The sequence below is a fragment of the Rhizoctonia solani genome, chromosome 9 (assembly GCF_016906535.1).
Source record: "Rhizoctonia solani chromosome 9, complete sequence".
Classification (NCBI taxonomy): domain Eukaryota; kingdom Fungi; phylum Basidiomycota; class Agaricomycetes; order Cantharellales; family Ceratobasidiaceae; genus Rhizoctonia; species Rhizoctonia solani.
Genome location: NC_057378.1, coordinates 265,123 through 286,018, shown reverse-complemented (window position 1 = coordinate 286,018; position 20,896 = coordinate 265,123). Strand labels below are relative to the sequence as shown.

Below are 20,896 nucleotides of genomic sequence, written 5' to 3'. Positions count from 1 at the left end.
CGCCGAGCCAATCCAGGGTTTACTGAGTATCAAAACTTTATCTATTGGAAGATTTGGGTTCACCACAAGCCCTAATGCAAGCCGGTTGAAATATACACAAAAAGCTCATAGGCGCACATTGAGTTCGTTGTTATGTGGAAAGGAACAGCAGAATAAGCCGGAGTAGGATCAAAAATTAGAGGTTAGTCCGCGAATTGAACCTTTCACTTTGTGTTTGGAAGCATGCGAATCACACAGCTGTTTCAGAGCTAGTCCTTTTCAATACATCCGGCAATCATAAGGGCAATGTTCGTAATATAACTGAACTCAGAGGCGTATGGAAGAAAATTTAACTACAAAAATGAGCGGGGAATCTTTGGACACAATTCCTGAGCCTTTAATATAGATGCGGAATAGTGCTGAGTGTACAACACAGCGCTTCAATGGTTTCGGCTGGCTGGAATCTACACATATCTAGTGTGTGTGGATCTGATATCAACAATAAACCCCCGGAGTTCCTAAAGCTCCAGGGCGTTTATAGATGGTATCCATATTATTAGAAAGTTACATTGTCAACACACCTTGTCCCAGCTGAAACTAAGAAGGTCACAAATAATAACCGATAACGTTTGGGAGCATATATATTTGGTGTTTCTACCGGCGATCATTAGCATTAGGGTCTTGCATACAAGGCGGACCGTGATGAATCACTGAGCTCTACACAGGCCTTAGTGTCCCTTATTCGGTGAGAGTATTACAGGCAGCACAAAATATATTATACCGATTCGATATCTCATTTTCTCCGGCCCAGAATGCCACTCACATCGCAGTACTACTAAAGATACGAACTCTCTCTTGATAGCACGATGGCTATGATGACTATGAGCATATATTCCAAGCCTTACGACAGACTTTGCATACACCAATATAAGTAGTAACAGGTAACGCAAATGAGAAATCTAGATATTCGCTCAATCACACACAGATAATCAGTCGATCCTAACTACTACTTTCCCAAAATGCGCTCCGCTCTCGAGATAAGCAAAGGCTTCCTTGGCATCGTGCCATCCGAACACCTTCGGATCTAAAAAGGGGTTGAGGTTGTGCTGAGAAAGGAACGAGTCGAGTCTTTGTCCAACGTCTTTGCCTCCAACCGCCACTCCATTAAGCTATACAGTATTATTCACGGTAAGATTAAGAAACTGCAACGAGCTTAATCATTTACCTTGATTTCAGATGACATGAGAGCAACTGTAAGATCGAAAAAGCCAGTGATCGGGGTGTCATCCTGGGATGAGCCAATCAGATGAACTACCCCTCCTGCATTCATGGATCTGATTGCTCCCATAAGTGTTCCCTTTCCGCCTAGTCAAATCAGTGGCCACACACATACACACTCTGTGCAGAGCGCTCACCAATCTCAAGCACTTGGTCAACCCCCTGGCCATCGGTCACTTTCTTCACTTCTTCCACCCAGTTCGGAGTCTCTCGATAGTTGATCACATGATCGACCCCGAGATCTTTATACTTTTGGGCCTTTTCCTGTGAGGAAGTGGTGGCAATGACGCGCGCACCAGCAGCCTTGGCAAACTGAGCGCCAAGCACTGAGACACCACCACTTCCCAGCACAAGTACTGTTGAGTTTTGAAGCTGCTTCCCGCTATCGAACAGCGCATGGAATGCTGTCATGCCGGCACATATATTCGAAGCAGCCTCCTCGTATGACAGGTGATCGGGAATTGGAAGTATGAATTCAGCTGGGAATATGCTGGAAAGCATATATAAGAATCATTCAGTAAGAATTGACATGATCACCGACCGGTACTGGGCCAGACACCCCTGAGTCTCTGACCCTAGCGCTGTTGGCCAGTATTCCGGCTTTTGAAGTATGTTAACGTCAAGCCATCTAGTTCAGTAAACAAACAAACCTTAAGTGGTCCACTAACCCAGCTTTCGGATACAAGCGAGTGTACCCGATCTCCAATGGCCCACCCGGCTACGCCTTCGCCGACTGCAACAATCTCACCAGTACCATCGGAAGTAGGGATAAGCCCTCCGCCATCAGGACCCATAGTGTACCCTTTCGGGGAGCTCGGATAAGCTCCCCGACCGATTTTCAAATCCTATATTTAAGCCCAAGTTAGTGTATGCATCTACTAACGGTTCGAATTTCTTGATTTACCCTAAATAGAAGTCAGGTCGAGTTCATCACTTGTACGATTCAGCGCTCACCGACTATTCAAGGCAGCAGCATGCATCTTTACCAGGACCTCACCCTTGCCAGGTACAGGAATTGGGATGTTGCGAAGCTCGAGGCTATGGTAGCTGTTCCAGGAGGATGGCTGACTAGGAGGATATCTCCAGGCCTTTGCAACAGTAGGAATCGAGAAAGCCATTCAGATCGAGTGTAGAGCGATGTTGCGAGAGGTAGACTGCCAGTTCCCGATCTATATATCTCCCGGAATTGCCATATCCTCATAATACATAACACTCCATGACACACACGATTCGGGGCGCGAGACGCCGCTTTAGGGTGCGGGAGTTTGATGGGAAATGGACTAGTGGAAGTTTGATCACAGTTCAACGTGGTTGAGGGGAGCGGGAGTTTGCGGATATCTTGCCAAACTAAATATATTCAAGATGGGACCAAGGAATTTCAACCACAAATCGTTGAACACCGAGACCTGGATATGATGACTCGATCACAGGCCATTTTGGTTGGAGTATTTTACAAGGAACCCTCCATAGTTATATCACTATATCGGTTATGGATGACCAAAAGCTGCTTACATATCTAACTAACATGGGAGATTCGTTAGATATGCTGACGCGACCTTGCGATACTGGGGATACATGTTACCTTCCATTCACAAGCCTCGGTTGATGAGCCATGCTCGGGTATCGATGACCGTTGTTGGATATTCTGATTTATAATCGTCTGCGTAGCGCTTTCCGCGCGCATAACCATGTAGATCTTGAGTATTGCAATGCATCCTGACTACATATGCCTGTAGTATGTGGGATTGAAGAGTTGCTCGCCAAATCTCATTCTCCAGAAGACGAAACCATGGTGGCTATACACTCGTCTTCTCAAACGTTCACTCACTATCCTTGAATGTTTAAAAGAACTTGATTGCATCTATTGGATGGCTCCCGTAAATGACAGCCGGTCCAGAACAAATATAGTACAGGTGCGATGCGACTTTCAGAACCAAAGGACTTCCGGCCTTTAAACAGCTAGGGGCAATCCAAAACCATCCATTTCCATTTAAAGCCTGTGGAAAGGAGTGAATGAACGGGAGCGGTGGGTAGGCACAGACCGAGTTCCTGACGTCTTTCTCACCAAAAGAATAAGATGGTGTTCCTAAGATAGTTCAGAGCGAACGTCTTCATTTAGAAAGATGTTGTTTATTATAGAGATAGGCGAATTTTATCTTTAGCTTACCCGCCAAGCATGACCGGCTTTGAAGGAACGCTTCATACCCTTTGATTTGACAAAATATAACAGTTCCCCAACGGAGGAAAGGTGTAATACCATGCTCCTATATATCCGAGTGCTGTATTTTTTTTTAATTCATAATCAAACTGGCCAATAAGTGAAGATCCGCGGCCTTCGATCCTTCGCCGATGCTGCATGATATTAGAGTGTCTATAGGCACCGAAATACGCGAAATGAAAGAACTCATATACCAGGACAAGATCAATGGTGGACAAGAAAGAAGAATATTTTCAGGTCTTATTATTCCCATGAGGACGCGAATCGGTTGAGAGCAACATTATTTCGTGCCACCATTGTTGGTTGCCGCGACTATGAACATTCTCAAAATTGCTTCCGGTGATTACCGTGAGCACCCCACACCCCGTGACCAAGACTCCAGTTGCCTTTGTCCTCGATATAGCTCAAGTTTAGCCAAGACAGAAAGCTTATATATCACAATCGAAAAGTCAATTGTAGACAATCAATCGTAGAATTGACAGCTGTTTTCGCAACAGTTTTATTGACCTATCCCTATCTGACACCTGGCTTAAATCCCGATTCGAATTGGCTCAGTCGACATCATGGCGCGAGAAGTGAGATCACCATACCCAGCTGATGCGATATTTGCTGTTCGTAAAGGGTTCAAAACGGGAGTTTATAACGATTAGTGAGTATCTTTCATTTGGACGACAACACGTGCTTTTGACTATTCCCCGATTACTATTTTTGGACTGATATCCCATGGTTTGAAATCTTAGTCGAACCTTTCTTGCACAGACAGCTGATTATCCAGGAGGAAAAGAACTTTGGGCGGTATTCACGGATAGAGAACATGCTCAGACGTATGTCGACAGCGGGATATGTCCGGTTCCTCCGCTCGATGAGAAGAATGCACCCGGACCTGTCACAATCCCTAGTAGCCTACCAACACCCGATCCCTCTCCCGATCATGAAAACGCATCTTCTCCTCTACATGCCTATCATAATGCCAATTCAAGTGTCCAGTTGGGCCTGAGCGCGACCCAACCTCCTCCGGCCCCTCGTAAACCTCTAGTTGTTCAACCTGAAGATAGCGACGGCGACACGGAGCCCGAAGAAGATTTCAAACCTCCAAGCGCCAGCCTGCCCGCGCAAGGTGCCGCCCGGGCATCTCAACTCCCTCCTCGGAGACCTTACAAGTCCGGGTCGATTACTGAGGCGCTGAAACGCCACGCCTCTCTAAACAGCGGGAATACTCCAATCACACAGGTGGCATCTCCTCCTAAACCCGAGGCACACGCTGCTCCAAGCCCATTTCCTCTCACTGCACCTGTCCCATCCGGCTCCAGGTCGACGCAACGCGTATTCCCCAGCCCATCGAAGGCGTCTGGTTCTGGGGAAGCCCCCGCACCTAAACCCACATCTACTCTCGCTCCTACTCCTCGTTTCGCTCCTATCTCGATTCCTGCTCCCCCTCTCATTCCCGAACTTCAAACTCGCCCTCGCCCTCGCGGAGAATGAACAATGTACCCATTGTAGCGGTCACGGTTGGATCCTAACTCCCGCTGCTCAAACAGCTCCTATTCCGCCGCCCGAGACGGACATCGTTCAAACTCCTCCCCGCACTCGTGCTGCACCCACGACGAACCTTCGAATACTCCCGAACTCTGAGATTGAAAACAGTAGTAGGTCCCCGGTGAAAAAAATTCAAACGCCGAGCGGGAGCCGTCTTCGAGTTTCGTCGGTCGGTGGGGTTGGGCCGGAGAGAACTCTAAAACGAGGCTGGAAGCGAACTGTTTCTGATACTGAAATGGCTCGTCGGTCCCGCGTGGTCTCGGATGGCACACAGCGCAAGGGGAAGGGGAAGGAAAAGGCTGTTGAGGTGCATTGTTCTCGCTTTTTATCTGTCGTACCGGCCCATTCTAACCATTCCCTCTCCTCGATAACCCGTTCCAGATTGAAGTCGACGAGTCGAACTCAAAATCTAGTCCTTTTACCTATGACTATATGTAAGTCTGCCCTCAAACGCTCGGTTGACGAAATAAATGAACGGCATGCAAATTCGTATTCTGAAAATCGTACATGAATTCATAGCATTTATGTATTATTGTGTATTATTATGTTGGCCCATTACGACAGAATTTTTGAACTGTCCATTTTGATTTATCGATATTCGTAGTGTCTTTACCTCTTGGTGTCTTGGCGTTTATGAACCTTCCAAGTCTCGAATCCTCATGTACTATCTAGCTCTTGGTTTGTATATTCCTTTGCTTCCAAAAGAAACTACCCAAGGGTGCTGCCTTTAGGTTGCCGTGCCTGCATCCGCCATATTACATCCTTTCCGATTTCGAAGGCGGGAAAATAGACTCGAGCATTGGGAAGATAATAATGGGACTCCAGTGCACATGGTTTAGGCTTGTGAACATAACTACTTTGCCGTCCTAATTTCACGTGTTGTTCTCATTAACCAGTTATCATCACCGAACATAGAAGGTGATTTTTCCGGATAAGACCCCCTTCAAGATTTCCGGGTTACGAACCTTTCGCGATATTTATTGGCGATAGGATGGTTTCAACTGGTCGTCACTATCTGGCACTAATGGCCTATATTTGGTGAGGAGTACCGCACTATGACCAGTAAGCACCGTGATGTACTGTACATTATATTAAGAATCAACCAGAACACTGAGAATCACAAAGGTGTTGCGAAGGTTCATAAACCAACTGGGAAAAGGCTAGATATGGTCTGATCAGACCCCAAAAAAGGACATTACATGATGAGAACCAGACGAACATGAGGTCTGGTTTATGCATATAGTATCAGATATTGTTCCTTTTCCGAGAGTTCAGACTGTCGTAACAGATAACTCATTCGGTAAGATCTCAGCCGGGCCTGTGAATGTTTTCCCCTAAAAGCAAATTTTTAGCGAATTTTTTAGACTCAGATAAAGTGGTCATCACCCCGTGCTCCCACTCTAAGAATGCCTTCATCTCGGTGTCTCCGAATTGGATTGCGACCTTGAAATCCAATCGATAATATTTACCTTTAGTGCCTTTTTGTTTTTTGAGTCCCTTTCGCATTCCACTTAGATCCGCCTGAATCTGGCACACTTCCTCGAATCCTTTTTCGAGGCAATCTGTTCTCAATTTTCCTATTAATTATCGTCGATGAACTACGAGATAAAAATTCGCACCATTCTTGTTCATCAACCAGGTATTGGTATTGCTTCCGGCTCCTTTATAACCATAAAGTGTAACGCTGAAATTACCCAGCGCAGGATTGGAGTTGTCGTAGCTACGATGATATTCACCACGGAGAGCTTCGTTGGCTTCCATAACGGTATCCTGTGATACATGATTAGAACATGGCCCCCTTCCACCGCCAATATAGGTTTCTTACCTTGCTGACTATCTGTGACCAGAACCCAGAGACTTTTTCGATTCCATCAAGTTGAATACTGGTTTTCCGGCCACAGTGATCAACATTATTGCGATCGTAGGCGGTAAGGATCTCGATCCCGTAAGCCATCCGAGTAGCACGGGATACTACAGTCCGCTTAGCGCACCACAGTACCGAGCCGTCCGCCACTGCCTTGGCACTAGCGGGTTAGACAAACTTTCAGTGCCAATGCACGCACAACGAGAATATATGGCTTACTTGGGATCACTAGTGACGGTGATTGAGCATCGAGCACCAGAGAAGTGCGAGTTAACCATCTTGCGCAAATATAGACTTTCTCCAAATCCTCCTACGAGTAGTACGTGCTATGAAGTGAGACGTTAGCAAATATCAGTATGCCATTAACGTCCAACTCACTTCGCATCCTTTGTCCATCTGTTGCCGAATAGATTCAATGGCTATTTCCACTGATTCATTGAAGAATGACGAAATAGTACCACTATATCTCACTATTTTAGTCTAATCGTGATTTCAAAGACTATGAGCCTTACTTGGTCAGGGCCAGCTTTCCGCGGCTAATATGTAGATTCGGGTAATTCATGGAACGGCCTCCACCCAAATTGATTCGAAATTCCTCCCCTGTGCCAACGAATGCCTTTTTAACATTCTCTTCAAAATCCCGAGACCCACTGCGAATAAACTCATTTCTTTGGTCTTCAGATAAGTCGATTTGGTCGAGGATTGAGCACAAATACTGGTGAAATTCAGCATCCACCGAGACACCACCCGCCTGAACACCTAAAGGAGTCACGATCATATTGTTAGTTGGACATATACCAGGGGGCAATTTGATAACTTACAGGCAGATGCTTTTGTTTCATCGAGCTCTAGAGTAGGGTATGTTTGCTTCACGTAGTAGGCTGTGGTGTCCGTGGTTGATCCTCCCGCATCGCATACCACAAAATAAACGCCCATCTACCAAGTCGCACAGCAGATGAAGTGCGCTTCAGTTACCAGACTATGATTACTCACATTCATGTGCTCATGCAAATCCGAATGGAACATGCAAAAATGAACCGATGCTTCAGCCTCGCTCACAAACTGTATATTGGAGTGGGCGTTAGCCCGCGTCACGAACCCGGCATTGGTAGCCGCTCGCCGTAAGAAGCCTTGCTCCCTTATACCCCATCCGTTAGGATGGGCCAGCACAACGGTCATATCGTGGTGATATAATTCCCATACACGAGTTCCGTTTAGGATGTGGTCACAGAAAAAGTTTTTGGTGTGGTTGAGAAGATAAGTCATATAATCTGTATAGATCTGAATGAGAGAAAGTCCACTAGGTAATGCTGTAATGCAAGCCTCGTTAACGAATCATCTCTGCACACCAACTCAGTTTATTACTGACACTCGAGAGATAAGTTCTGGTGTCGCCTTATTTCAGAAGGATGGAGATGAAACTTAAAATGTCGCACGAGCTTCCATCCTTCGTCCTCAGCCCTGTCTTCGGTATCAGGCAGTGCAGCTTCAGCGCCAAAAGACATTGGCTGGATAGGTTTGCGTATGTCAGGTGGCTCATAAGGCGAACACAATGAGAACTACCTTGTTGTTCTCATCATAATAAATTATGCTTGGGATCCGACTTTGTCCTTTCTGTGATGGTTGTCCTGGCCATTCACTAACCCTGTGTAGTGTCTGTGCGTTTCCTGAAACTCCCCAATCAGCCTATATTTCACTTGAAGAATTTATATACCAACCAGGACATAAGTAAGTGAAGGCGACCGCACTCTGTGTGGCTCCTATATCTATCCCAAGGACAATTCTATGAGGCCCGGCCCAATTCCCAGGTGCTAGAAGTCTCATCACGAATCAGAGGTTGCGAGAGAAGGTGCAATAGAATATGGATCGACTGGTGGGATATATACCGGTAACCGGGGGTATGCTATTTGGAAACAAGGGCACCTTCACATTTGATCCTTCTACCCAAATTATCTATAGATATACACGTCCAATCGGTGAGCCCATATGACCTCCCGCCAAGTTCTTGGACAAAGCGCCAATACTTGTGCCTGAAGCGCTAGAGTTATTTATTTTGGATGAGGCACTAACTAAAAGTAAAGGTGGCGTATTAAATTCTCTGTGCCTTGATTGCAGTCCAGATTTTGCCCCTTGCATTGTTGTGTGTCCGTATATGGCCCAGTTCGCTAGCGACTGAAATGCGAGCACTGCCAAAGATGTTGTACAGAGACTTCATTATCTTTTCTCGATGGGTCACATGCCTCCTCGTACCAAAATGAGTGACATGTGATCGTTAGTGTAACAACGTGTCGCGGCTTATTCTCGCAAAGGAAAGGCCACAATTTGGCCTGAATAGGATCGAGGAGGAGATCTAGCCAGAACAAGACATAAACTAGCGCTCCAAGACGCCAAAATGGCGCTGTGTATATTTTCACCGAACTAATTATGGGCAGTAAAAACACACTATTCACCTCTGGTACCTTAACTTCCACAGTTTTCTCGGAAGAGGCCGCCGAGTTCTCAATAAAACTCTCATATCAGCGTCTTCAGAGATGATAAAAGCCACTGTTCTTATTCAAACTGTGGTTCTGACTTCCTTCAGTATGGCACCCCCCGACGGCACATATCACAGGGACAAGCACTCCAAGGAAGATGGCGACCCCGTAATCTATCGGCCAGATATTCAAAGTACGACACACGAGCCTGCAGCACCACACGATACCAGCAATGTGGGAGCTCTGCAACACAACCAGGTTCGGGCAACAGAGATGCCTAGTAATTATGCCCTTCACGAAGTGCAGGGACCAGCAGTGCCACCAAAAGATCCTCGATCTCCAATGCAGGTTAGCGGTTTGTCTTTTGTGCGACTGTGGAGTATCAAATAATGTCATCATAGCCCGTCTCAGCAAAGAACCCTTTCAATAAGATGAAAAAGAGTTTCAAAGCTCGCGAACGTGAGCGCGATCGTCATAGCAGTAAAGACACCCCTTGCGCTCCAAACGATTCAGAACGTATCCGAGCTCAGGATCGGCAAATTAAAGTGTTAGAAGATACTGTCAACGAGTGCAATATCCACATTCGAGATCTAGAGAAGGCAGTACAACATTATCAAAGCCGGCTACAAGAAGAGGAAGTTCTCAAGCAAGAACTTTCATCCATTCGTCAAAACCTACTATTAGACGACGAAGACGAACCATGGGTTATCGTGAAGAATTTTGAAGAGATAAACAAGAAAGTCGATTCTATCTCGTTGAAGCTTAGAAATGCATTGTGCGGTTCCGACGCACGTCAGGAGTTGACTACGTCCGACCTTGTCGAGGGATTGACTGTCCACAACGAATCCACGGTACCTACCAAGGCCATTCATCCCATCGGGGCCGACGAATTCATCGAATTAGGGTGCCGAGCGATGCTTAATCGATTTCTGCTAGAGACGGCCCTTAACCGAAGAATGATGAATCCTGATTGGGATGTTACGAGGAATGAGCTGTGTTACGCCATCTTAAAGAGTGTTCAGGCAAAGGGTATGAAATTTACTCAATATAATACATCAATCGGAGTTGAAATAAATCTTGAATTAGAGGCTCAAGTTAATGCCGGAAGGTGGCGTATCTCAACCTTCAAAACTATTCCTGCTGAGGCTCATACTCGCTGGGAGACCGAGACAAAACGTTTCTGTGATGGAAGTCTGTTTCCATTCTGTAAGATAGCATATCGTACTGAAGCCTGCTTCGCAGCAATGCGATTGGTGGCTCCCGATATCATTGCACTACTCAACCAGGCATACTCTTGGAGTTATCGTACGAGGAGCACAATCCTAATGTTAGATTTTCGGGTAGTATACTATTCACCTGGCAGTCAATTCAACATCTCTTCAGCCGAACTTGATGGAAGTGAAGCGAAGCTGGGCATTCCCGAAGTCGTCTTTCTCACTAGCAAACTAGGACTGCTTTCTTATAAAACAACAGGCGATGGAAATCGGCAGTATGTGTGTCAAGCGAAGGCCCTTGTCTTAGGGGAAGGTTATTTTTGTACTTAGCTACCTCTTTGTTTGTACTATTCAGGGTTAAATAACTGTTCAAGTTTACTTTAAACTCTGATGGGCTACAAAATCATGGTTCAAATACGGATGTATTCGTTCAACTGAGCTCTATATCACTATCTTGAATCGATAAGCTCGAATCATTTCGTATGTATGCGTAAATGTTGCGCTCAGATTCATACGAGTTAGTGACCCGACACCCATAAACGGGACCTTCTAGTAAATTAGATTGCCAGATTATATAACGCCGGATCAGGACACGCAGACAGGTGATATAACGAATAGATATCTTATACTTGAGCTCCAGTAGTAACTTGTAACCATACTAAAAGATTTGAATGTATGCATGTGAATATAAATAAAGTATAAATGGAGTCCAAACATGATCATCAATGACCAGGCAGGGTTGGGAGATTCGGTGCGAAATTGGGATTTATCCTGGGGCACCGAAATGCGAGTTGAACTCGCGGGCGGACGGACAGAAGATGATCATGATCAGTGGTTCGAACTGTTGATCTATCAGTTGAGAAACATAGCGAAAGCTGTGGATGTCAGCGAGAAGAAGAAGAACGTGTATTACTGAAATGAAACCAAAGGAATGTTTACAAGATGGTCCAGTAAACGTTACCGAAGGGATGGCGGGAGAGACAAAAGACAAAACACGAATGTGCTGTGCAGTACTAGTGTAGTTGTAATCGGTACTCGCGACGCCCGGCGATAACGTGTAGATGTGAGTGATTTACCTCATTCGGATGTAGCCTTTTAGATACGAATTCGAAAAAAAAAAAAAAAAAACGATGACCAGGTGGGTATGTAAATGCATACGATGGACTCGCGCGATCCTTCGCATAAGTCTGCGCTCGCGTGTTTCTACGGGTCCCGACATAGAGCCCCTATTTGTGTACCGTGCTTCGAAACGTTTCATTGGCAAGATGGTTGAAATGTAGGTTGCATATGCCAATCGGTTGCATATATTTCTATATGCACATAAAGGGTACCGTGAGAATTATGGTGCCCATTTTGTAATAAGAGGAGAAGAGTGATTCTCTTGAATCACTATCACTGATGGAATATTGTACGCGACCGACATAATTTATTCCAGTTTAAAATTGGTCGCAACGCGCGGTTAGTGACTAAGTACAAACTATCAAGAAGTTCCCGATCATGCACGTGGGTCATTGATTCAGCCTCACCGCGCTTATAGTAGTGACATGTAAGGAATATTCAAACTTGTGGGTTACAGAGAAGAAGGGATTATTGAGTCAGAGTCTGACGCTGACGTAGCTGTGGTCAAATCTTCAATACTTTAATATATGCCGGACTAGGAGCGGGGTTCACCACGCGTACGCCCTCATCTGCGACGGGATTACTCATGACAACAGTCTCAATTTTAACCCTATCTTCGCGCTCGGCCCCGGCCGGAATATCAAAACGGACATGACGGTGGATGGATTTGGGCTGAAAGCCACCACTAGCGTGACCAACTCCATGGAAAACCTCGTTGCCGCGGAGAAGTCTTAGACATCAGCTTGGTAGGGAATGGCATGACTCCCTGTAGTATATGACCCATGCATGTAAGCCTATAAAAAGTAGACTATCAGACGACTAGTTTGCCACCATCCCAGTTCATTATCTCTTCAGTCTCATTCAACTGAACACCGTTCCCGCACGCAATGTCTTTTATCTTCAGCTACGCATACACTACCCCTTTCCCAAAGGGCTCAAAGATCACATGGGCTGAGGCCTTCGAAGCCTTGCGCTACAAGGCTGCCGCTCCAATGTCTTTCGTGCCTGCAATTGCAGCGGCCGAAGTGCTAGAGCAGAACGCCGAATACATCAAGCGTAAGACGACGATGAAAACAGGAGTTCAAATGCTGGAGGATATCCATTTGTATGCCCCATCTTTGGTACGCGAGCGTCCTTGACATTGTATAAAAGGTTTCCACTAATATTTATGTAGGTAACATTCAAAGCCGATAACGGCCAACTAGTTACCAACCTGATTTCGGAAAACGCACAAGGAGAGCTTCTCATGACCTTTACTTTCCATATACCTTTTCCAGATACTAAGTCTGGAAGTGAAGCTGCAGAAGCGAAGCTCAAGGAGATGAAGGAGCTTGCTAAAGGGGCGGTGTTGCAAAGCATGAAGACCACTCTGGCCATGTCTCAGGAAGGAAAATTTAACTAGTAGCTGATATATAGTGCACTTTCGAGAATGGCTTAAAGATGTAGGTATTTGTCCGAAACTCATTATATAAAGTTCAGATGTTCACCCTAGAAAGCTCAATGTACAACTACCCGTAAGCAAGAGAGCGACTTATAAATCTTAGATCACTCGATCATCGGCCCGTGGGATGAGAATTGATTCCGTGCCGACGAGCAAGCGGACCCCAGGCGTAGGCCTCCCCTTTAAACCCAATAAGCATACAACCTCGCAATCTAAACTTCACAACAGATAAAGCGCCGGTTATCTGGCCAATTTTTAGTGGGTTTGAGTGCCATAGACGGTGTCAAGTGCCCAACACCTGCACGGGGACGTCTCAGTACGAGCACAAAGCGCGAGAGAGTGAGAGACGTGTGTGCAGGAACAGGAGCGCCGGCACAGGAGTATGTATAAGGCTGGGATAGGGGTAATGGATCGCGGATCCGTCGAGGACCGACACGGTCACGTGACGGCGCTGATGCGCCGCGCACCTAACAGACCGTGCATACAGTTGTCGCAATTTAATATGCTCAACTCAGACAGTTTACCATGATGAGATTTGGGCAATTAGAGCAGATTTGAAGTGGAATAAGCCGGCTTGGTAACGCTCCTTTCCATGCCCCGGAGGTGGGCAGTGAGAGGGTCTATTGATATCTGATTGTGGAGCAGTAGGGGTCAAAGCACAAGCACGTTTCTGTGCGCCCGGCTATTTTTTTGTGCATTTTGCTCTGATATTTCGATGAAAATGTGACTGAAGTAGGTACTGAAGACGGACAACATCAACTAGTGCATTTACGCATGAAATTCAGTGCTCTTAATTCACACAGTGATATACATGGTCCTCGACTGGAGTCGACGTCTTCACCCCTATCCATCGAGGAGCCGTATCTATCCGTGTATCGGGTATCTTGCTACTGCATACTCATCTCTCATTTTACTAGGGCGTTTCGCATAGGTGTCGGACATCCATTATGGATATATTCGTTATAATTGAAATACTGTCCATTTCGGTACCTCAAATCACATTAGATTCACATTTTTTCGATAGGTAGCCAGGTCCTTTATTTCAGTTTGCACTTGATATAGCCATAATACCTGCTACTAGACTTTCCTGGTAGATTCGATTCTGAAATTCTATAGATAGTGAAGCATAGGTGACATGGAAACCAACTCATGTACACCACAGGCACTCGCGGCAATCGTAATAAACACTCTTCAAGCCCATCCTCCAACCCCGATTCCCTTAGGATGCCAAAATGAGCATATCAGCAGTCGAGTGTGGCCTAAAAGCTCATGCCGATCATGACGTGTGGCTAACTTCGACTTTTACCTCGCGTATAACCAATTACCATGTGCCTTGCTGGGACAAACTTGTACACGTTCGAGTCATTCTTGAGAGTACACAAATTATCTACTAGTTAAGCTTTCCCTCCTCAAACATCACCATAGTAGTCTTCATACTTTGCGAGACCCCTTCCTGAGTCCGCTGCTTCAACTCCTTGAGCTTCTCTTCTGCAGCTTCGCTTCCAGGCTCGACGCCCGGGATGGGCATATGGAAAGTGAAGGTCATGAGAAGCTCTCCTTGAGTGTTCTCCGAAATCACATTGGTAACAAATTGGCCGTTATCGGCTTTGAACGTTACCTGTACAAACGTCAGTGAGACCCTTTCTGCCTGGTCAAGGATGTGTACGTACCAAACACGGAGCATACAAATGAATTTCCTCTACCACTTGAACTCCAGTCTTCATCGTCGTCTTCCGTTTAATGAATTCGGAGCTCTGTTCTAGAATTTCAGCTGCTGCGATGCTGGGTACGAAGGACATTGGAGCGGCAGCCTTATAGCGCATGGCCTCGAAGGCCTGAGCCCAGGTGATCTTCGAGTCCTTTGGGAAAGGGACTGTGTATGCGTATTCAAAGATGACAGACATTGTGCGAGAGAAAGATATATAGTTGAGTATGACTTGTAAGAGAAAATAAAACTCGAATGGTATCGAACTAACGGCTCAATGTGCTTGTTTTTATAGGTTTAAATTCATGCTTCAAGCTGAATCAGTACGGCATGGTGGCCACATCATCGCCTGCCAAGTTAGTAGCTGGGATGCCTCCGTAGCAATTGGAGAGGGAGTTCTCGGAAATTATCCACGTACCACCGGCACATTTCAGTTCACAACAATTCACTAATATGTCTTTTTTGGTATGCTAAGCGATCGGAGAATGTATTTGGAATTGAAACCGTTCATTAAGATTGGCATTGATTGCCACGCGCAAGCCCGCCGCAGATGCGGGCGTAGGCCGAATACATATTATGCCCCGCTCCTAGTCCGGCAATCATTTCTCCAAGTGGTTGCCAAGTTAGATATCCTGATAAAATTATCTCACAGATCGGATACCATGTTTTCCAATCTTTCTATATACGACCACGCCCAGGTTGCGCCTGCCTCCTACCTTCCTCTATAACTCTTAACTATTGGGCACGTTCTTCAGTATGGGTAAAATCTCCGCGATAGGGAGCCCTACACTAGTTTTATCCTACTGATGAACTCGATTGCACGTTTATAGCCAGGAGCCAAGCACGTAGCTGAACAATTTACACAAAACAAATTAAGGTAAAATACAGAGGAAAAGCAGTCCAACTAATATTTCTAATCCAACTCAAAACCGATCAAACCACTCGTCCCAAAACCCGTCTGTACCATTCGTTTGAGCAGCATAAGCGCGGATGCCAAGTAGGCGCATCACAAGTCCGTACACCTCGACGTTCTGGAACTTGTCGATCAAGACGGGGCCGTGTCCACCTCCTCGCGGGGGTACATAGATGGGCGGCTTGGACGTCTTGTTAATGGTTTCGGGAATATAAATCGCGGGTGCAGGGGAAGATCGTGCGAAGCGGTTGGGTGTCGGAGTAACCGCTGGCTGAGATTGGGCCTGAGCAAAAACCTGAGCTCGGACACGGTCTGTGAATGGACCGCTGGCAATGAACATTGCTCGCATTAGGGGATGTTCGTTGTCGTATCCGTGGTCCTTTGAGGGCCCAATAAGCACCAGCACAATAGATAGAAGTAACAAACATACTCCATTCGAGTACCAAGGATCCTTTTCCCGGTGCCACGTGACCGACCATCCTAATTCGGGAACGACATAAACTGGCGGAATGCGCGAGTTATGGTCGGGGGAGAAATGCTTGTTGGCTGGGAACGGGTTTTGTAGCTCAGGAGGGATATGTACCTGGATTAAGATAGTCAGCACCGTGAATCTGAGAGTATCCAGTTACCCACCCCTTTATAGACATTGGGCCAAACGTCGCTCGTCGCAGTGTAAACCTTGAAGTTATGGGGTGGTTTTGCAGAGGCTTTGTGAAGCTTCCTCAAATGCCTGGTCGTGTTTGCACCCGGGTGGAACCACAGGCCGGCACTTGGTTGGCCCAGTTTCCAGTCAATCTCATTTGCGCCTTCTTCGCCAAGTATATCGTCTAGGTAGATCCATTTGCGATCATGTGTAGGAGCCATACCGTGGTCACTCAGGAAAATGACGTCGACAATTGAAGATAGGTTGCGCGAGCTCAAGCCAGAGCGTACGGAATGAGCGAAAACATCAATGTTCATTAGTGCATCCTACTTGTCGATTAGTTGGTCGCCAATGAAAACGACTCATGGACCCACCGTCATCTCAGGTGAGTCAGGGCCGTTGTGGTGCCCCACATCGTCAATTAGAGGCTCATACACTGCCCCAACCTCGATCAATGACCTCATGGCATATGTAGCGGAAACTTACTGTTGATGAGTTGTGGCCTGTCATCAAAAGGCAAGTCTATCCACGCAAGGATCTGATCTACCTTTTCTTGCAGGGTTATATTGTCTTTCTGAATTACCAAGTAAGTCGACGAATATCGAAATTGGTTTCAAAAGACCAACCCGAAAGGGGATAAAGTAAGTGGGCTTATTGCCGTTGCGAGTGACGGGTGGCCCGGGCCTAGTCAAATTAGCCTTGCGACACCTCTGGCAAACTGAACACGTACCACATGAGGTTCGCTGTTTTCATCCCTGCCTTGACAGCGGTCTCCCACATCTATTCGTAATTGACTCGTTAGATCACATGGCGTCAGCCCAACCGGGACCACTCACAGGCTCTCCGCCCCACCAGCTGGCATTCCAGCTCTCATCCGGGTGTTGATAGAAAAAGTGCTCGCCCGTCTCGGGTTCGATGAACTCGTTGGCAATAATACCGTGCGATTCCGGGAATAAACCAGTCCTAAACAAGTGTAAGTCGGATTGATTCGGAATATACCAGTTAGACGTACATTATCGACCAATGGTTACTGCACCACATGATATGTAGTGAGAAATCAAGCAGTCATGACGTCTGGGAAAATCTCACTTACGGGAAAGTAAGAGACTGTTTCAATGCAACTTTAATCATTTAATGACAGAAACCCCTTTAGAAGACTAACCGGATATGATGGTTGTAACCAGCGAGCACGAAGTCCACTATCCCCGGTGGCAAGGAGGTTGGGAGTCAAGCCGCGGTGAAGGTAGTCAGCTCTGTAGCAAAGGCACTGCAGTTATTAATTATGGAGATGTACCACAGATGGGCAAAAACAAACCTGAATCCATCGAAGGAGATGACCACGACTGTCTTCCGAAAGTCGTGTGTGCCGTTGTTCATAAATACACTTTGCTGTCGTCTCCATATAGGATCAATAAATAGAACAGATACGAGTAGCACAGTCATCATGCCGACAAAAGCGATGATTACGGCAATATAGCGTCGTGGAAGCCATAGTGGGACTTGGATGCCGAGTAGGCGGTGAGTTTTCACCTGGTGGGTGGCAAGGAGAGGTGTTTGCTCATTGACAGAGCTCGTAGATGGATCAGCTTGTTCTTCTCTAGAGAGAGTCCGTTTAGGTGGAGATCGCGAAGGGCCGGCACTCATCTCAGGCCCGAGGGTGGTGGTTGTTTAGGAGAACCATCCCAGTCCAATTCATCGCATTAAGCGCCGGGATTAACAAAGCACGGACCTTTCCCAGTCAGCGCTTGGGATCGGAGAATGTGAATAGATAAAACATTCCAAGCCACGTCTATGGGTTACATACACCTTGGTTCTACTCATCTTGAAGCAGGATAACATCAATATTATCATGGGCTCCTTGCAACAACATCTGACCCTCAAAGGTGACCACTCCCTTGCGTTTGGCGGCACGTAGCGTACCATTCAGAGCCTCGACTGCAACAAAAAAAGATGTAGCACAAGGAAGCGAGAATGAATCATAGCTATGACTTACAGATATTACTGGCTTTCTCGTCTCTTACGAGTTTACCAAACTTTACCACTGCAATTCCAGGCTGACCATCTGCTGGTTTCGTACCCAATCTCTTGATCTCTCTCTAACAGTTAGCTGTTCAGTACCACTCAGAAGAGGTCAGGATCAGTCCCTAACCTTGAGGGACTCGACTTCTTCGTCAATACTAGGCATGTCTGGTGTCGTTTCGTGTCGTGGTTGTAGTCTGACAATACGCGTTCGAGCTTAGTCAGCATATTCTCAGGCACGTGTCGGATGTATGCACCAGCGACCGCTACCAACATGTCCATTTCCAGTTGATGAAAGCCCAAGCGCCCAAACACTTTCGTGACCAGGAGAAGGTATACGTAGAGATAGCTGTGGCTCATTGCATAGCATTAGTCACTAGTATGTAATATCCCACATTTCTTTATGATTAAAAACCAGCTTGTACATTGTCTTATCAAAACTACAAATATTGGCAAAGAAAAAGGCGTCTGGCAACCTCTGATTGAAAGCCGAGCAGATAGCTCGCAGTCGTAATCTCGGACCCATGAGCTGTACCAAACTAGATTATCGTGTACTCTCATATCGTAAAAAGTCACTTAGGGCCATCGTCCCGGTCTCCATCCGGGGTATTGACGTCAACGTTAATATTTGGTCTATTGCTGCTTAACCATAACCAGAGCATTATTCTGTCATTAAATGCGTCAGAGAAGCACCAACGTGCACACCTGAGCTATCCAGGTAATACACGGTGGAATAGGGGGCGCACGGGGTATGCTCCTCACTATAGCACGTGCCCGCATACGCGAAGAACCATCCCTTGCACTGCTGCACATCCCCGCCTCCAACTGTGAGCGTTGTATTGTCTATTGCCCGTTCCTTTTCCGATGAGTACTACGCTATAAGAAAGAACCCGGAATGCGGTCATCAAATAAAGAGCTAGCCGAATAAAAACTTTGCTGCTAGATCGGCTCGATGGAGCAAGTCACACAGGTGAAGCGAAGAGAAGGAGCTAACGTTAACCACCCTGATTAGCCGCAAACAGGATGTGCGTATATCTTCGAACCATGGAAGTCTATTCAGAAATCATAGCGCCCTAGCTGTATCAGCCAATTGATCGTGGGAAGAAGTGCACATTCACCATTGTCGAATAAATGACGAAAGGCAGGGGTCATTAGTACAGTTGCTTCTGGTGTGGAGAGAGGAGAGGCCCGAGAGGTACCTCACAGTATATTAAGTTATGTCTAGTACCTACATTAATAGTTTGGACGTTGAGTCCTCATACATCCTCCAAACGCCACAACTAGTAATGTGTCATATCAAATGCCGTATGCATAGAAGAAGGAACTAGATTTATGTGGATTTGTTGACCGAAAGAGGGAGTAACATACCTCTAGAGGCTGGTTAGCTAAAGTGATGGGATACTGTTTAGGCACTGTGTCAACCTCGGCAAGCCTTCATTTTGCGCGGGGAGTTGCACTGGAGCCAAGAGCCTAAGCTCGCGATCGGGTGACTATTACTACATAGGAAGTAACCCTTGGAGGCCTCAATTGTTCAGGTATACTTAGTGACTCAATTGAGTCAGCAACAGCCCCGTCACTCCGTGTGTTGGGGCTCGTCCTACCACCTTGGCATCTCACGTGACCAGTTGTTACACTGCATCAAGCACCCTCTCGAATCGATAATTTAGATCGCGAATTTTGATACTTGATGAATTCTGTGTTTTAATCATGCGGATACTGAATTATGTCTTGATTGCAACATTTTACAGATATAGTCTTTCCGCAACCGCTCTATATCCTATTGAAGAGCAGAGTTCCATTGAAAACCACTGGGTAGCCTATATCTCACATGCATTTGAGGTTAGTTGTCCATTGAAATCTTGTTATATATCAAACTCAAGAACTAAAATTTACCTCTTACTACAAGGTCATAGGACCATTCCCTCAGTGAGCATTAAGTACGTTGAAAGCGATTCAACTATTGACCCAGGGTTACGCAGAGAGGCTCGCGAGCAACATTTCTTGAATCCTGGATATCCTCTTAAATGTGTGCCATTGATGTCTGAGAAACGCGAGCTTCAAATAATCTAATTGATTTCATAGCCGAAATAGTCTTCCCCTTGGATTACACTCACGCTTACACGTCCCACTTGGCAGACAATGGGTTTGTGCATTGGACAAATCATACCGCTGCTGTAGCACGTGCTAGCTCGGGAGACTCTGACCATAAAAAACTGGAATCAATTCACTACTCTATCCGATTTCCCGGTATTTGTTGGGATTCGATTCGTCACACCGAAGGCTGGTCTGGTTTACAACACCACGCTCTCCTTCATACAACGATTCGACTCACTTCAGCTCTATCGCACAATCCATTATCTTTATCCAGACCGACATATCTTGTTTTGGCTGCTTCGCAGTGCTCGTATATACTATTCTCAACTCTAGAATGGGTCGTTAAACCCCAGATGGCATGCTTGCAACATCTACGATACTGCTGATATGCCTCCAGTC

The 20,896-nt window shown here is 46.2% G+C and overlaps 7 protein-coding genes across 7 annotated transcripts; 3 read left to right on the top strand and 4 right to left on the bottom strand.

Annotated features, from left to right (window-relative positions):
• Positions 1-968: 968 nt before the first annotated feature.
• Positions 969-2,375, bottom strand: RhiXN_07629 (Zinc-binding dehydrogenase; the record flags this gene model as incomplete). Its single annotated transcript, XM_043327445.1, has 7 exons — positions 969-1,148; positions 1,205-1,344; positions 1,395-1,747; positions 1,799-1,857; positions 1,908-2,080; positions 2,137-2,162; positions 2,212-2,375. 7 exons carry the CDS (start codon positions 2,373-2,375, stop codon positions 969-971), a joined length of 1,095 nt encoding a protein of 364 aa, XP_043182830.1.
• Positions 2,376-4,038: 1,663 nt separating this feature from the next.
• RhiXN_07628 (uncharacterized protein) lies at positions 4,039-4,957 on the top strand (the record flags this gene model as incomplete). The annotated part of the gene is made up of 2 exons (XM_043327444.1): positions 4,039-4,124; positions 4,216-4,957. The coding sequence occupies 2 exons, from the start codon at positions 4,039-4,041 to the stop codon at positions 4,955-4,957; spliced, it is 828 nt and encodes a 275-aa protein (XP_043182829.1).
• A 1,325-nt stretch (positions 4,958-6,282) lies between these two features.
• Positions 6,283-8,380, bottom strand: RhiXN_07627 (heat shock protein 70 kDa 12A; the record flags this gene model as incomplete). Its single annotated transcript, XM_043327443.1, has 10 exons — positions 6,283-6,345; positions 6,398-6,573; positions 6,631-6,781; positions 6,837-7,035; positions 7,095-7,201; positions 7,254-7,335; positions 7,388-7,634; positions 7,697-7,811; positions 7,869-8,185; positions 8,245-8,380. The coding sequence occupies 10 exons, from the start codon at positions 8,378-8,380 to the stop codon at positions 6,283-6,285; spliced, it is 1,593 nt and encodes a 530-aa protein (XP_043182828.1).
• Positions 8,381-9,406: 1,026 nt separating this feature from the next.
• On the top strand, positions 9,407-12,417 carry RhiXN_07626 (uncharacterized protein; the record flags this gene model as incomplete). Its single annotated transcript, XM_043327442.1, has 5 exons — positions 9,407-9,697; positions 9,751-10,378; positions 10,436-10,540; positions 10,592-10,838; positions 12,222-12,417. The coding sequence occupies 5 exons, from the start codon at positions 9,407-9,409 to the stop codon at positions 12,415-12,417; spliced, it is 1,467 nt and encodes a 488-aa protein (XP_043182827.1).
• Positions 12,418-12,569: 152 nt separating this feature from the next.
• RhiXN_07625 (kinase domain protein) lies at positions 12,570-13,084 on the top strand (the record flags this gene model as incomplete). The annotated part of the gene is made up of 2 exons (XM_043327441.1): positions 12,570-12,803; positions 12,857-13,084. The coding sequence occupies 2 exons, from the start codon at positions 12,570-12,572 to the stop codon at positions 13,082-13,084; spliced, it is 462 nt and encodes a 153-aa protein (XP_043182826.1).
• A 1,429-nt stretch (positions 13,085-14,513) lies between these two features.
• On the bottom strand, positions 14,514-15,027 carry RhiXN_07624 (uncharacterized protein; the record flags this gene model as incomplete). The annotated part of the gene is made up of 2 exons (XM_043327440.1): positions 14,514-14,741; positions 14,794-15,027. The coding sequence occupies 2 exons, from the start codon at positions 15,025-15,027 to the stop codon at positions 14,514-14,516; spliced, it is 462 nt and encodes a 153-aa protein (XP_043182825.1).
• Positions 15,028-15,751: 724 nt separating this feature from the next.
• Positions 15,752-18,763, bottom strand: RhiXN_07623 (pyrophosphatase/phosphodiesterase; the record flags this gene model as incomplete). The annotated part of the gene is made up of 15 exons (XM_043327439.1): positions 15,752-16,120; positions 16,172-16,324; positions 16,375-16,710; positions 16,759-16,820; positions 16,871-16,958; positions 17,011-17,068; positions 17,115-17,164; positions 17,221-17,347; positions 17,397-17,414; positions 17,478-17,491; positions 17,547-17,637; positions 17,700-17,981; positions 18,202-18,319; positions 18,378-18,478; positions 18,534-18,763. 15 exons carry the CDS (start codon positions 18,761-18,763, stop codon positions 15,752-15,754), a joined length of 2,097 nt encoding a protein of 698 aa, XP_043182824.1.
• Between the last annotated feature and the right edge of the window lie 2,133 nt (positions 18,764-20,896).